Raw genomic sequence first — 14,865 nt, 5'->3', positions numbered from 1 at the left:
TTATTATTATTACTATTATAAATATTATTATTAATTATTCTCATCATTATTATTATTATTAAAAATAATTCTAAATACAAAACAAAAACAAAACAGCAAACCATCTTAAAAGGTCAATTACAATTTTTATAGAAAAAATTATAGGATTTTTCCCTAAAAGTGCAATAGCATTCAAAAATTGCTGTTTATGTCCCGACTACCTCACAACCAGTCAGCTATGAGGCTCCACTCTGGTCAGGATGCTGCCTGTGTAGGAAGCTCACTAGGTTTTGGATCTAAGGATGGATCTGCGGGTCTCACCGGTGTTCCGGGGTGCTGCTGGGCAGGGAGGGGCAGCTCCGTCTGGGGCTGCGTGTGAGGCGGGGTGCCCTGAGCAGGGGCGGGGGTGGGTGTGGAGGCTTGACTGGGCTGCAGTGCTGCTGGCAGATTAGTGGTGCTGGCAGTGGTGTTGGGGGGCGGTGTGGCGCGGAGTGGAGCCTGAGGGGGCGCAGGACAGCCTAGCGGGCGGCCCAAGGGGCCAAGTGCATTCAGGGAGAGGTTAGCGTTCGGCTGCTGCTGGGGAAGGAGAGATCGCACGCACACAAGCAGGGACAAAACAAGTTTAGAGGGGACGTCATCATGCAGAATGACATCACTCTAGGACATGAGTGCATGTGCGCACCTGTGAAACGGCCGCCTGCGTGTTGGGCTGACCCATATTGACATTAATGGCGTTGGTGTTGGCGGGGAACTGTGGTTGAGCCATGAACTGCGTCTGGTTGGCCGTCTGTGCCACCATGTTCCCGCCGTGAGCTCCCAGCAAGCTTTGCGTGGGGGCCATTCGCGTGGGAGACATATTCATCTGCGAAAAAAAAGAAGAGAAAGATACAATGAGATACATGTCCGGAGAGCAGAAACGAGAAGGATCCAGACTTGGACACTGACCGTCGGGACTTGGTTCATGTTGATCTGTTGATGGTTTATCGGAGAGGCGGCACGTGTCGCCATGGGAGCCTGAGACATCGGAACATTGGGCATCGTGCCGAATGGATTCAACCCTGTTGGAAAAACAACACAAAATATTGGAAACGCAGAGATTTTTGTTTAGAGTTGAGAAAACAAATGCATCTCCAACAGTGATTGGCTACAAGTGGGACTGAAGTACCTTGAGACACCTGCATGCGATTGATTATCTGATTTGGCACATTGGGCATAGGTACGGGTCCATCTGAAAAGAGGGAAGAAACTGAATGAGATCGGAAACTGGCAAATTTTGTGCGTTTAGCTGTGTTGATTTAACACGTTAAGTTGGTGCGGTTAGTTAGAATTAAATTTTTTTTTTTAAAGTGATGCATGCAGCTGCTGACAGACGACTGACTGTGTGATGTAGCCTATAACAATGCAGTTATATGTTTCTAAAATTAAAGATATCAGGGTAAAAAATGCCCCTGTATGAGTTTTTGTCTTAAATTTATGTGATATAGTTCAGCACTATCAACACATTTTTCCCGAATATCTGCACAATTGTAAATATAATATAGATTTAACGCAACAGGTCAATTAACAAGTTAATATTAACTATGAAAACAGTTCTAAACAAAGCCACAGCAGAACAGCCTTTCTGGGCAAAAAAAATGTAAATGTAAGCGGTGTTTTGTTTCAGAATGAATGCACATTTTTTTAATGAAACAAGTGAGCCAATGATTCAATGACTCATTTATAAAGAGTCACTTGCTTCAATCTGGAATGAATCTGTCACAATCACTGCCTGTGTTCCATGTCCCTAGTGTTGACCTCATGTTTCCCTGCCATGCTGCCACCTTGTTAGTTGCCATGAACACTGATTAATCAGGCCCCCCTTGTTACCTCATTATCTGGTTTGCCCCTGTGTATAAAGCTGTGTGTCTCTCAGTCTGTCGTTGTGGATGTTACCCTGTTTTCCTTTGTGGTTTCTTTGTGCCTTATTTTCCCTGCTTGATTTTGTTGGGACCATATTCAAAGGTATTTGGACATTGGCAATAAATCAGACCTCCCAGATTTTGTTCTAATGGACTTTTTCTGCCATGGACTCAATCAACCACTCAGAGACTTCCTGGTCGAAAATGGTCCTCGAGGGTCTTTTGCTGAGTTTTTGGACTTTGCCCTTCTGTCTGTGGGTTCCCCTCTCACTGTTGGGGAGGTCAAGGAGAACGCTACTCTTAAACATCTTTTGGGGGGCAGTGGTCAGGGAGCTCCGATGGCCATGGAGCTTGGCCAACCATGGTCTCTAGCAAACCCCCCGCTGGTGATGGCCAGTGTTATCATTTCCCACTCCAGCACCTCTCCACAACATGGCCACTGCTGCAGAGCTTCTCCACAAGCCAGATTCTACACCCAAAATACCCGCCATGTCCAAGTCAGCTCCCAAGATGGCTGCCATGCCACAACCAGAATCAGCACCCAAGATGGCCACCACGCCAGAGCCTCCACCCATCATGAAAGTCACGCCAAGGTCTTCAGCCACCATGGACGACACACCAGAGTTTCTGGTCGTCATGGATGCCATGCCAGAGTTTCCAGTCATCATGAGTGTTGCGTTTGGAGACAAAGCTTTCTATGAGTGTTTGAGGCTGGCTTCCAGTTTGGCGGACCCACCGTTGACATCAGTGAGAGCAGCTGGCATTCCAAGGCCTTCAGCACCAGCAGTTACTGAGGCAGTTTCCCTATCTACAGTGCTTCCAGTTATGGTGGTAGCTATCTGGTGTGTTTGGGCTGCATACTGTCCTCCAGCTTCTACAGAATCCGTTCCTGAGCCAAGTACAGCCCTGGAATCCGTTCCTGAGCTAAATCCAGCCCTGGAATCTGTTCCTGAGCCAAGTCTAGTCCTTGAGTCCACTCCAGTTCCCTCGTCATGTCCAGGAGTGCTGTTTCCTGTTCCTATGACTCTAGTTAGTCCAACTCTTTCTGAGGTGGCCGATTGCACTGCAGAACCTCCCAGAGGTGGCGGCGTCTGACTATGAACTCTCTGCCTGTCCTGTTTCGGCCACAGAAGCCGCTGATAACCTTTCTGTTCTTTTTATTCCAGTCCAGCCTGATCCACTGTGGTGGTTTCCTGTTTCATCAGCTCCACCCTCGTGGTCATCTGCTCCACTGTGGGAATCCAGTGTCTCGTCTGCTCTACAGTGGTGGTCATCTGCTCCGCCGTGGGGGTCTTCGATCCCATCTGCTCCCCCATGGGGATCTTCAGTCCTGTCTGCTCTATCCTGGTGGTCGTCTGCAACGCCATGGGGATATTTTGGCCCTTCTGCTCTGAAGTGGTGGTCCTCTGCTCTGACAGCTCCACCTTGGCTTCCTGCTCTACCTACTCCGCTGGCTCTGCCTCAGTCTCAAGGCCCTCCTCCTGGACCTGGCCCTCCATCCCTCCCCGTTTCACCTCCGATCCACCTCCCTCCTGGACTTTAATCTATTCTGTTTAGGAGCGTCTGGAAGCCACTCCTTAGGAGGGGGGCTATGTCACAATCCCTGCCTGTGTTCCATGTCCCTAGTCTTGACCTCATGTTTCCCTGCCATGCTCCCACCTTGTTAGTTGCCATGGACACTGATTAACCACGTCCCCCTTGTTACCTCATTATCTGGTTTGCCCCTGTGTATAAAGCTGTGTGTCTCTCAGTCTGCCGTTGTGGATGTTACCCCATTTTCCTCTGTGGTTTCTTTGTGCCTTATTTTCCCTGCTTTGGTTTGACTGATTACCTGTGTTTTGAGCCCTGTGTTTTGGATTGTACTCTTGGATTACCCTTTGAATAAACTGCTGCATTTGGATCCACTCCCTTGCCTGCTCTTTGCCTGCCCAGCATCCAAACGTAACCGAATCAGCCGTTTGGACGAATTGGTTTAATTGAATGATTCAATGACTCCCTCATCAAGTCTTTGCTGCCACATGCTGGTGGTTTTAATTTAATAGAGTATAATTAAGATCGCACCCTCCCTTAAAATTACTCTATAAAGCCACACCTCCTCCAAAACACATGACCACGCACAGGTAGACTAGACGCTAACCAGCGTTGTTGGAGGGTTGAATGCATCGCTGTCAGATTACTTCATGTATCATTCACCAGGGAGTAAATATCACAGTGCAAAGCGCATAATATTAAAATAACACTTTCCATTCTCGCTCGGTCTCCAAGAGCGTAATGGAATGTCTGCGTGAACAGGGTGCACATAGCTATGCAAATACATACATTGACAGGCAGGTAGGAAAGAGGGATTACGGTTGGACAAACATTTTATGGTCCTATGCCTTCAACAGAGATATAAATACAAATAAATACATTTTGATCCCTTAAATTGGTGATTGTTATTGGGATGAGAAGAGACTTTCAAACAACATAAAATGTTTTTGAACCAAATTAATGGCTTTTAATACCCATTGAATCTCATAGCATAATTTATGCAATTCTAATTGCAGCGTAAATGCATTCATGCCTCCTCATGAACAGTCTGTGTAAATATACCTAAAGCCACTTCAGCTTCTTAAAACTATGTTATGGCCACATTGTAGCCTTAAAAGTGAAGCTGTAAAGCCCTAAAAATAGATGTGCAATTAATTTGATAAATTAACTGGCGTATCATGTAATTACATCAAAATTCTAATTGCTTGGGAGCCGTAGTTTTAAAGTGACTTACTCTGTGGCCGAGGTCCCATGACATTAGGCTGGTTGAGGGCCGGTGGCTGTTGTCCTGCTGCAGTCATGGGCGTCTGGTTAATAATCTGCTTCTGTAATCTAGTAATTTTCTTCTTTTTCTTCTCTTTCTGGTTTTTCTGGATCTTATAGATCTTCTCTGCCAGAAAGTGATAGTACTCGTCCTATACAGCACACACAGACAACAGTGTTAAAATTGATGTAATCGACACTGAAGAATTTGACTTTACTGGCCTTTAGGATGAGGTGTAACCCTGACAGAGGGGCTATGCTCACCCTGCTATTGGCCGACTCATACATATCCCCTTCCACTTTTCGTGCATACGCCACCAGGTTCTCCATGCGACGGTCCTTCAGGGCGGCGGGGTCTGGCGTAGGGAAGATGGCCTGCACCCTAAACAAACACACACAGAGCAAAACCCGTTCACTCAAAGCAATTAACTGTTTTCAGCAATGATAATAATCAGAAATGTTTTTTGACCATCAAATCAGCATACTAAAACAATTTCTGAAGAATCATGTGACACTGAAGACTAGATTAATTAAAATACAGCTTTGCATCACAGAAATAAATGACATTTTAAAATATATTGTAATAAAATACTTATTTTGAATTGTAATAATGTTTTGCAATATTATTGTTTCACTGTGTTTTTGATCATATAAATGCAGTCTTGCTGAGCGTAACAATTTAAAAACATTTATAAAATATATCTAATTCAAGAGCAGCGTTTACTAACAGTTTGTGTACAAGGTGATTGCGGAGATCCTGAGTGACATGCTCGTGCCAGGCTTTCCTCACACCGGTGGCTGACAGTGGAGCTGCTGTAGGCAGGTTACCCATGCTGCCTAACGGAGGGCCGTCAGGCATCAGCTGACTGAGTAAGAAGAATCGGGAGATATTTAGTAAGCAAACAGAATTAAAACACCAATTTTTTGCAATTATGAGCTGGGGGTGTGTTTTGGTTGGTGTGTGTCCATGTCTTACTTGTTAGGGTTAAGGGTTGATGACATGGTGCCATCTGAGAGGAGCTTAGCCTGGTCTGATGTCGGTACGCCGATTGGGTTCATCTGACCACCCCCTGGACGAAAAAATTAATAAATAATATAAAAACACATAAAATACTCCATAAACATATATTGTATTTATTTATATTAAACATTTTATATAATATTTATATCTTAAAAAAAAAATGAATACTTAAAAATTAAATAAAAAGTTCTATATTATATTTTGATTATAATACATTATATTTTCAAAGAATTTAAATATATTATAACCCTCACATATATAATTAAAATTAATACTGAAATACTTAAACCAAAAGCATAAAAACATTCATTACTTGAAATAAAATACACATCAATTGAAAAAAATAATAAAAATCAGCTAGTTGCCAATGCAACATTTTTCCATTTCAATTTAGTCTAACCTGATACACTAAAATAATTCATATGGAAACATGCATTAATAACTATAGAAACATATGAAAAATTACTAAAACAAAGGACTGAAACTTTAAACTTAAAAAAAAAAAATAGAAAACATAAAAACTAATTAAAAATATTAATAAAGTCTGTATCTTGATACACTGATTGTGTATCTTTATTTATTTGTTGTTTGTTTTTATTATGTTTACTTTGTGTGTGTATGTGTCTAAATAAACAAATAAATAAAAGATAAAAGATAATTCTCATACTCCCTAAATGTTTTTACATTACATATTACTATAAACATTTTAATTTTAATAAGAAATAAAAACAAATAACTAAAAATACTTAAAATAACACTCATTCTCTCTTAATATTTATTGTTAGATTTTTAAAAAATGTATATGAACATAAAAACAAACATTTCATAATAAATGCTCATAAAACAAATAAAAACCTCAAAATAAAATATAAATATACATTTTGTGTCTGTTTGTGTATGTATAGTATTTTTTTGTAATATATATTTTCCATATTAACACATTAAAGGGATACTCCATCCCAAAATTAAAATGTTGTCATTAATCACGTTCCAAACCCGTAAAAGCTTCGTTCGTCTTTGGAACACAATTTAAGATATTTTGGATGAAAACAGGGAGGCTTAAAACTGTCCCATAGACTGCCAAAGGTCCAGGGAAAGTATGAAAAGCATCGTCAGAATACTCCATCTGCCATTGACAATGGTTTTCATACCTTCCTGGACGTTGACACTGCTATTTACTTGGCTGTCTATGGGACAGTCACAGGCCTCCGGGTTTTCATCCAAAATATCTTAAATTGTGTTCTGAATACGAATGAAGCTTTTACGGGTTTGGAACGACATGGGGGTAAGTGTTTAATGACAAATTTCATTTTGGGATGGAGTCACCCTTTAAATACATTTTAAATACACATTGACATTCTTCTACAATATAATAATTGTTCACCAAGTGCGTTGATGGGTCTCATTGGCTGCTGGTGCTGGGTCTGCGCAGTCGGCTGCCCAGGGCCCTGCGTCTGTGCGGGGGACTGGGCCTGTGTGGGGGTCTGGTTGCTGTAGGGGAGGCCGAGGGCAGCGTACGCCCGCTGCATGGAGCTGGGGTCGATGGGCGTGGAGCTGGGTAGAGCGGGTGCCGTCTGTGGCCCCGTGCCAACCGTCCCGATAGGGCTCTGCAGACCAGTGTTGGGGGGACTCAGCATTGCTGTAATGCAGGAAAGACACGTCAGCATATTTCAAACAAGATCTGCATGAGATTTCAAGTCTGATTCTGCTTAAACCCTTGGCAGAATCTGTCCATCAAAGCAGAAATAAAAAAGAAAAAAAAAAGTTCAAACCCTGGAAGAAAAAAAAACAAAAAAAAACAAAAAAAAAAAACAGTACTCATCTTGAACGATGAGGAAAAAACAGGGGAAGTAGAAAGGAAAGGCGCGGGGGTCCGAGACGCCATTTGCATGGGGAAGAAATATGGCAGCGGCGACTATCCAACATGTAAATCCCACAGCGCAAAAACAAACACTTTAGCTGCCTCGCACTCTCAGAGTCATGATGAGAGACGGCTGGCAGAGGGAGAGGCGCTCTGCAGGTTTGCTGGAGCTGTAACAGTGTGAGATTTTAATGAGTCACCCCTCAGCGCCCCTCCCCCTCAGCTGTACGGCTCTGCAAACACACACGGCCCGTCTGAAACATTCACAGCTACCATCACGCCTCTCCTTACAGAATCCTGCTGAACAGCTGCATATCCAAAAAACAGTGCCGCTTATACGCACTTTGATCCCTGAATCCTAAATTACATAAATAATGTACTTTAAAATAGTACACTTATGTGTATTCATGAATGTAATGGTACAAGACACTTAGGCCAAATCCACACAAAGCCAGAGCTTTCCTTATCCAATTTTTTCCCCCTGGCAGTACACACGAAAACGCAAAAGTGTTGTTTTTAGATTTATCCGCTCTGGGACCCGGTTTAAAAAAAAAAATCACGGTTTCACTCTCCCAAAACACCGGATCTGTGTGGATGAAACGCCAATTCTTTACAACATTTTTACCTATACAGCTAAACCCGTCTCCGTGTTTACAGGGCCTTAAATGAATGCTATTTGCCATCAAATGACAATTTATCATAGCTGTAATATATTAAATTTACATTATAATATAAATTGATATTTGTTTAAATATCTGATTAACAGCTTTGTGGACAAATGTGTGACCCTGGCCTACAAAACCAGTCATAAGGGTAAATTTTTTTTAATTAATAAATAAGCTTTCCATTGATATATGGTTTGTTATGATAGGACAATATTTGGCTGAGATACAACTATTTGAAAATCTGGAATCTGAGGGTGCAAAAAAATCTAAATACTGAGAAAATCGCCTTTAAAGTTGTCAAAATGTTTTTCTTAGATATGAATATTTGTAATTATGAATTAAGTTTTGATATATTTATGGTAGGAAATGTACAAAATATCTTCATGGAAAATGGTATTTACTTAATATCCTAATGATTTTTGGCATAAAAGAAAAATCAATAATTGTGCTGCAGGGTCACATATAAATTTTGACTACACATGAACTTCTTTACATAAGGATGCAGTTCAAAAGCACATACGTGTGAAAAAGAAGTGTGCTTAATTGTATTGAATGTGCACTTGTAGTGAACTTCAAATCTTACAAGGATAATTAAAAGAAGGTACTTTCAGATAAAATAATATCAAATGAAGGCCACTTAAGTGTACTTACAGTACACTTTCATAACTGCTTCTGAACACACTTAAGTACACTTAAAACATGAACTTTGTAATCATTTCAAATTAAAAGTACTTAAAGTGTTTTAACAATCTTTTCCCATGATTTAAGGAAGTGCACTTATTTTGATTTAAAGCACATCTAAAGTACTTGATCATAATTTTAACTGTAGTTTGTTATTCATGCAACATTTCAAATGTAGTAAATTGCAGCATGACCACACAAATAATTGCAAATAATTTTATATAAGTTTTATTATATTTTTATTTTTTAGGTATATTTTATATTATAAAGACAATATAAGTAATCATGAAACTGAATGTAAAGATGTATTAAAGTTTAATTTATCTATAATACAAATTTTCATCTGATCGCAATTAACAAGCACTCAAGTGTCTGAAAAGATTACATTCAGTTTGCACTTATATAATTATATAAGTATATTATTTTAAAGTATGTTATTTGCAAAATAAAGGTTCTTGCACAGGGAGTCTGAAATTTCCGTATGCATTTTTTCATATTTGTCATCCAAAAAAATTTGTCACACACAAGAACCTTGCACACTGAGTCCAATGCGTATAAATTAATCCGTTGCAAAAACAAATGGCAAAACAAAACAAAATGGATTGAGGATGATTTTGTTGTTGATCCAATCCTGAGAATGCACAGAGAGGAAGGAGAGTTCCTGCGGGATTATCCCAAGCGATTCAAAGTTTACTTCAGGATGTCAGTGGCTCAGTTTGATGATTTTGTTAGCGATACTGGAGCCACATATTAAAAAGACCACCAATTTTTGTGAAAGGAAAATATACAGTGCTTTGTGCTGCGAGACGAAGTGGATCAACTTGTTAGACGCCATTCTGGGTTTTGGCGTTCACTTGTACAGTGGCTCTGAATTGTCAAAATACTTGCTACGGATGAGAAGAATGCAGAAAATTTAACCCAATCTGATTTCTTTTGACGGAAGAAGGTTTCGTGGGCAGTGTGTAAACGTGATTGACACAACATTGGGTCACGTTTATTTTTTAACGTGCAAAAAGTTCGGATGAGAATTTTAGACTCAGTGTGCAAGGATCTTAAGTACTCCTTTTTTAAAGTATGATAAAGTGTACTTCTTTTTCACAAAGGCATCACAGGAGGCACCTCATGAAGTTTGTTGTCTTCTAATTTTATAAATATAAGTAGTTTTCAATTATGTAATTCTCATACTTCCATTCATTATTCCATAGAAATTTCAAAATATTAATTAAATAACATTACAGAATAATTATCATTATTATTTTATATGTAATAAGAAATATAAAATACTTAAATTAGAATAATACAATAGAAATATTAAATTAACATCATCATTATTATTATTCAGTTGTGTTGTGGTGAAGTACAGAGGAGGGTGTTTGATGGAGGAAGTACTCACGTTGCTGGTTGCGTTTGTCACTGGCGTTCTTCAGCGGGAGGCAGACGGGACAGTCGTGCCTCGTGCAGTTCTTCCAGTGTGAGATGATCTGCCTCGATGAAGCACAGTGAGCCACTGCAGAGACAGAGACAGAAGAAAGCCTGAGCCAAAGTGCAAGTGTGTCCAACTGCTTCAAAACTGGGAGCAAAAAGATCCTGTGGGAAAGCAGGTCTGCAAAGCAGACACACACACATCTGCCACAAGTGATTTCACTGAAACCACAGCAAAGAATGCCATTTTTTCTGTGACGAGTCATTTTTTTGGTTCCTCACAGGAAGTAAAAACATACTATGAATGACATAAATCACAGGCCAACAGATGTTTTAATTACAGTTATGGGGAGCGAGGATTTCAAACAATGACATTTCACCATAGGAGGGATTATCCAGTGGGACAATAAAAATAGAAACTAAGAGAGTGCTTAAATTTTAATGGTTAAGGGGGAAAAAATGTAAAAATAAATAAATAAATAAAAATAATAACAAATACATATATGCGATAATTATAAATACTGCATAAAGTAATTATAAATTACATTTTATTATACAATGCAATCAAAATACAACTTAATTTATATGTTAATTAAAATTATTTTAGTCGTTTAACATTAATTGATACTTTTACAAATTAGAAAGAAACCTATTAAAAATCATTTTCATTAAATTTAATTAATCTGAAATAAAATACAAATACTAGACGAAATACATTTAATCAACAATTTTTATTTTATTTATTTTTTTAGAAATTTTGCCTCGGCAACTAACTGAACTATGTTGATAATAAAATTAAAACGGAAATGAAAAACAAATGAAAGCTAAATAGAAACATACCAATTAAATAATAATAAACAAAAATAAAATAGATACAACTAATAAAACAGTGAAAATGTAAATTGACACTGTAAATATAAAAATAAAAACAATCAAAATATTAATAAATACTATCATAGCATATAAATAATACTAAAATACCACTGGCTACATTGTTTTTTCTATACTTCTTGTGGCTTAATTAGGCTCAAATTAATTACATTACACAACAGCATTTAAATAAAATTACAAAATTTAACTTTATTAGAATAGCATTATTAATACTAGCAGTACATTTTAATTTATTTTAAATTACTGTATTTCATATATTAATATCCTTTGAATATTAACAGTAACTGAATAACATTGAACTACTTTTATTGTAATTATCAATACAATTATTTTTCTTTCAAACTAATTTAATACTGAATAATATCCACAGCCACTTCACACGAGATATATGCATTATAAAATTAGCATTACAATTTTTTTTTTTTTTTTTTATAGTTTTCAAGTTACAGAAGGAAGTGAGAGCCTTCATAAAGCACCAAACACATGATGCTTTAAGAGTCTTCTCTAGCCTTCATGCCCTTCCTCAGGAGTCCGAGAGAGAGATACGAGGGTCACAGCGGAGCAACAGGAAATGAGCTTGGCACCAGGCTGGTGTTTGAGTTAAAAATGAAGCCCTGTGCTTCAGCTCCAACTACAGCTCTGAGAGCAAAGCAGCCGGGCGGCATCGGGCCGCTGTTTGCCAACCCCTTAATATTGCATCATACCATAAAGAGCACGATTTTTTCTCTAAATGGACTGTTATACTTGAGACGGAGCAGAGCGTTTGCTCGGGAAATTCCCTGTGTGAGTGAATTAAACATTACTGGCTGTGAACCCAAAGGTGTTCACAACGTATAATTTAAGATCTATTGTTGCGGCGGTAACAAACCTCAGCGGAGTGCCTTTCGAATGCCTGTGTCATTAAATCAGATGTTATTCTAACAGCTAGCTATATAAATTAGTAGTACACTAGAGTGTAGTGCTGCTGCTCCGTCTGATGAGCGCAAAGACGCACACAACGCTGTAAACACCACATCAGGACAAAAGCGTCTCATTACGGCTCGCGCTGGTTAGGTTTACTAACACACACCTCAACCCACAAAACACAGCAGACACTCCTCAAAGACTAAAACAAACACTCTCTCTCTCTCTGCACCAGACTCATTCTTCAAGCAGCTCCTACAATGTAACAATATCATATAACATAAAAGAGAACCAAAAGTTGTTTATTAAATCATGTATAAATAAACCAAAAGAAACCAAAACCAAAAGTTGTTTATTAAATCATGTATAAATAAATTTAAAAAACAATAAAATATATTGATATATATATATTTCATAAATATATTGTAAATATAAAAAAAAAATATAAGTAACTAAACTGTGACTTTATTTGTTTATTAAGAAAGAAAGAAAAAACCATTAACAACATAGGTTTTGTATTTTTAATAAATATTTAATTACTTACAATTGTATTAATTATGCTTTATTGTATATTGTAATTGTAAGTATTGTATAAATAATTATTTTTTTTTAATATTTTACATAAATATTTATAAATATTAATTATAATTTATTGTATATTGTAATTGTAAGTATTGTATAAATAATTATTAATTAAAATAAAATTAACAATATATAGTAAAATATATGAATAAATTATTTAATATGCATTTTAAATATTTTCTTAAAATTTATAATTTCATAAATTATACTAATATGCATTTTAAATATTTTCTTAAAATTTATATTTTTATAAATTATACATATTCACATTATGTCAGTGGTATTTTAATAAAAATAAATTAACGTTACCAAATTTTCGTTTAATGCATTTTTTCCCTTACTTTGTACTACAGGATTAATATTAATTACTAAAATATGAACAATGTTAACATTAATAAATACAATATTAATAACATTAACTTGTTTGCAAGGTGCAACACACCTTTTGCAAGAATTGTTTTAAATTTATTTGGAACTTTCGTTTTTTTTTGCAAATATTTCTTCCTCACCCTTACTAAAATAAATTTAATTGTACAATTAAGGAACAAGAATCATTAAAAATGTTTTTAAAAAAAACACACACACACAAAATACGTTTATTGTATTCATAATTTCGCCCTTCTGCAACACTTATCTTTTCATGTTGAGGTAAAAGCAGCATGTGACACTCGTGTTCGTGAATCATGTGGAAAAGCCTTCCGTTATCCAGAAAGTATTTGAGCTCTGGTGACGGGTGTTTGATGTGGACTCACCTTGGCAGGATTTGCCGGCCTGGCAGTGGGTCATGTGGTTGAGGACGTTCTTCATGGTCCTGCAGTGGGGCAGCGCACAGGCGCGCACATCGCCGTTGGCCTGCTCGCGCCGCTGGCACTTGTGGGCGTGGAGCAGCAGGACCAGCTGCTGCTGGATCAGCTTGCGCTTCTCCGGGTCGGCCGTGGGGCCCGCTGACACGCCCTGACCTGCCACCATCCCCACCGACACCTGCTGCTGGGGCTGCGGGCGAGAGAACCGGCAACGGTGTAACAGAGTCAGCTTTCACCTGCCAGCTCAATCCTGTCAGTGTGCGTGATGGGAAACTCACCATGTTTGGCACGCTGACGACCGTCGCTGCCTTCAGGTCAGTCGGAAACTGGGGCAGGCTGTTGGGGAGGGCGCCTTTATTCTGAGCGTTCACGCCAGTCGTGCCCATTTGTTGCCCTCCACTCTGGTACTGACCGAACGGACTGTTGCCACCTGCCATGCCCATCTACAAACCAAAGAAAACCAGAAACATCATGTCAGGAGATACATATCTTAAATGACATCTGGTAAACAAACGATTTTTAGGATCACTGGTACTGTAATATATGATAAATTAGCATTGTTTGAAAGGGTGAAATCCAGTCGTCAGAACAGGAATCCACATGATTGGGAATTTTGTGTGAGAGCGAAAGATTTCCCCATGTAAATTTCTTAAGTTGGTCATGTGAATTTGGCATGTTGACCAGAAACAGCTGAGTATCTTTGTTTGAAAGTGACTTCTGTGTGAGCTGTGCTTCATGCATCACTTGACTTCTGTGTGTGGTGTTTTTTTTGTATATTTAAAAAAAAAATTTTTAATTTTTTGAGAAAATTTGGTTATTTTGTGCGTACTTTAAGGGGTGTAAATGGTAAATACGACCGCCTAAAAATTTACATATTTTATCTGTCAATAAATCGTAATCATAGTTTTTGTTGGGGAGCTCCTGCTGTTTTTCTGACTGAAAATATAACAATGTATTGGGACGAGAGAGATTGCTAAAGCTACTCATGGTCATGTTTTTTTATGGAAAAATTCTAAGAAATTATCATTCTTTCAAAATGTGATGTAGACCTAAACTGTCTGTGACTACAAATAAACTCAAACAGACGCGACTGAATAAGTAGGCTGTGTGTGTCTCTTTCTTTTGTGAAATAACAGTAAATACCACTTTATTTCTGTGACTAATTATCAATCCTGACACAAACTAATTAATCAATGTAGCACTAATTATTGTAAAACATTGATGCTTTGGTTTTTAATTTTTAAGTAAACAACAAAAAATGTTTAATGCCAATTAAATGTTCCTCTCATACATATCAGTCAATCAGTCAGTCATTTAACAAATCTAGTGGAGTTGATCTTGAGTCTTCAGCAGAGCAGGGCTTCCC

General features: G+C 38.1%; 1 protein-coding gene across 6 annotated transcripts in view; it reads right to left on the bottom strand.

Moving 5' to 3' along the window:
• The window catches only part of LOC109088893 (CREB-binding protein-like), a 49,205-nt gene that overhangs the window by 13,880 nt on the left and 20,460 nt on the right, over positions 1-14,865 (bottom strand). For 2 of the 6 annotated variants that reach the window (XM_042749848.1, XM_042749851.1), the window contains exons 3-14: positions 13,778-13,942; positions 13,449-13,695; positions 10,292-10,405; positions 7,076-7,330; positions 5,647-5,740; positions 5,399-5,536; positions 4,935-5,052; positions 4,642-4,822; positions 1,145-1,207; positions 925-1,037; positions 662-841; positions 301-555 (exon numbers count right to left, since the gene is read on the bottom strand). In XM_042749848.1, the coding sequence (XP_042605782.1) occupies positions 301-555; positions 662-841; positions 925-1,037; positions 1,145-1,207; positions 4,642-4,822; positions 4,935-5,052; positions 5,399-5,536; positions 5,647-5,740; positions 7,076-7,330; positions 10,292-10,405; positions 13,449-13,695; positions 13,778-13,942 (1,923 nt within the window). The remainder of the gene's footprint in view (positions 1-300; positions 556-661; positions 842-924; positions 1,038-1,144; positions 1,208-4,641; positions 4,823-4,934; positions 5,053-5,398; positions 5,537-5,646; positions 5,741-7,075; positions 7,331-10,291; positions 10,406-13,448; positions 13,696-13,777; positions 13,943-14,865) is intronic. The other 4 variants (XM_042749850.1, XM_042749852.1, XM_042749849.1 and 1 more) reach the window with 3 other exon arrangements.

The sequence above is a fragment of the Cyprinus carpio genome, chromosome B22 (assembly GCF_018340385.1).
Source record: "Cyprinus carpio isolate SPL01 chromosome B22, ASM1834038v1, whole genome shotgun sequence".
Lineage (NCBI taxonomy): Eukaryota > Metazoa > Chordata > Actinopteri > Cypriniformes > Cyprinidae > Cyprinus > Cyprinus carpio.
Note: the sequence above shows the minus strand (reverse complement) of the source record. Positions and strands in the feature narration are given on the sequence as shown.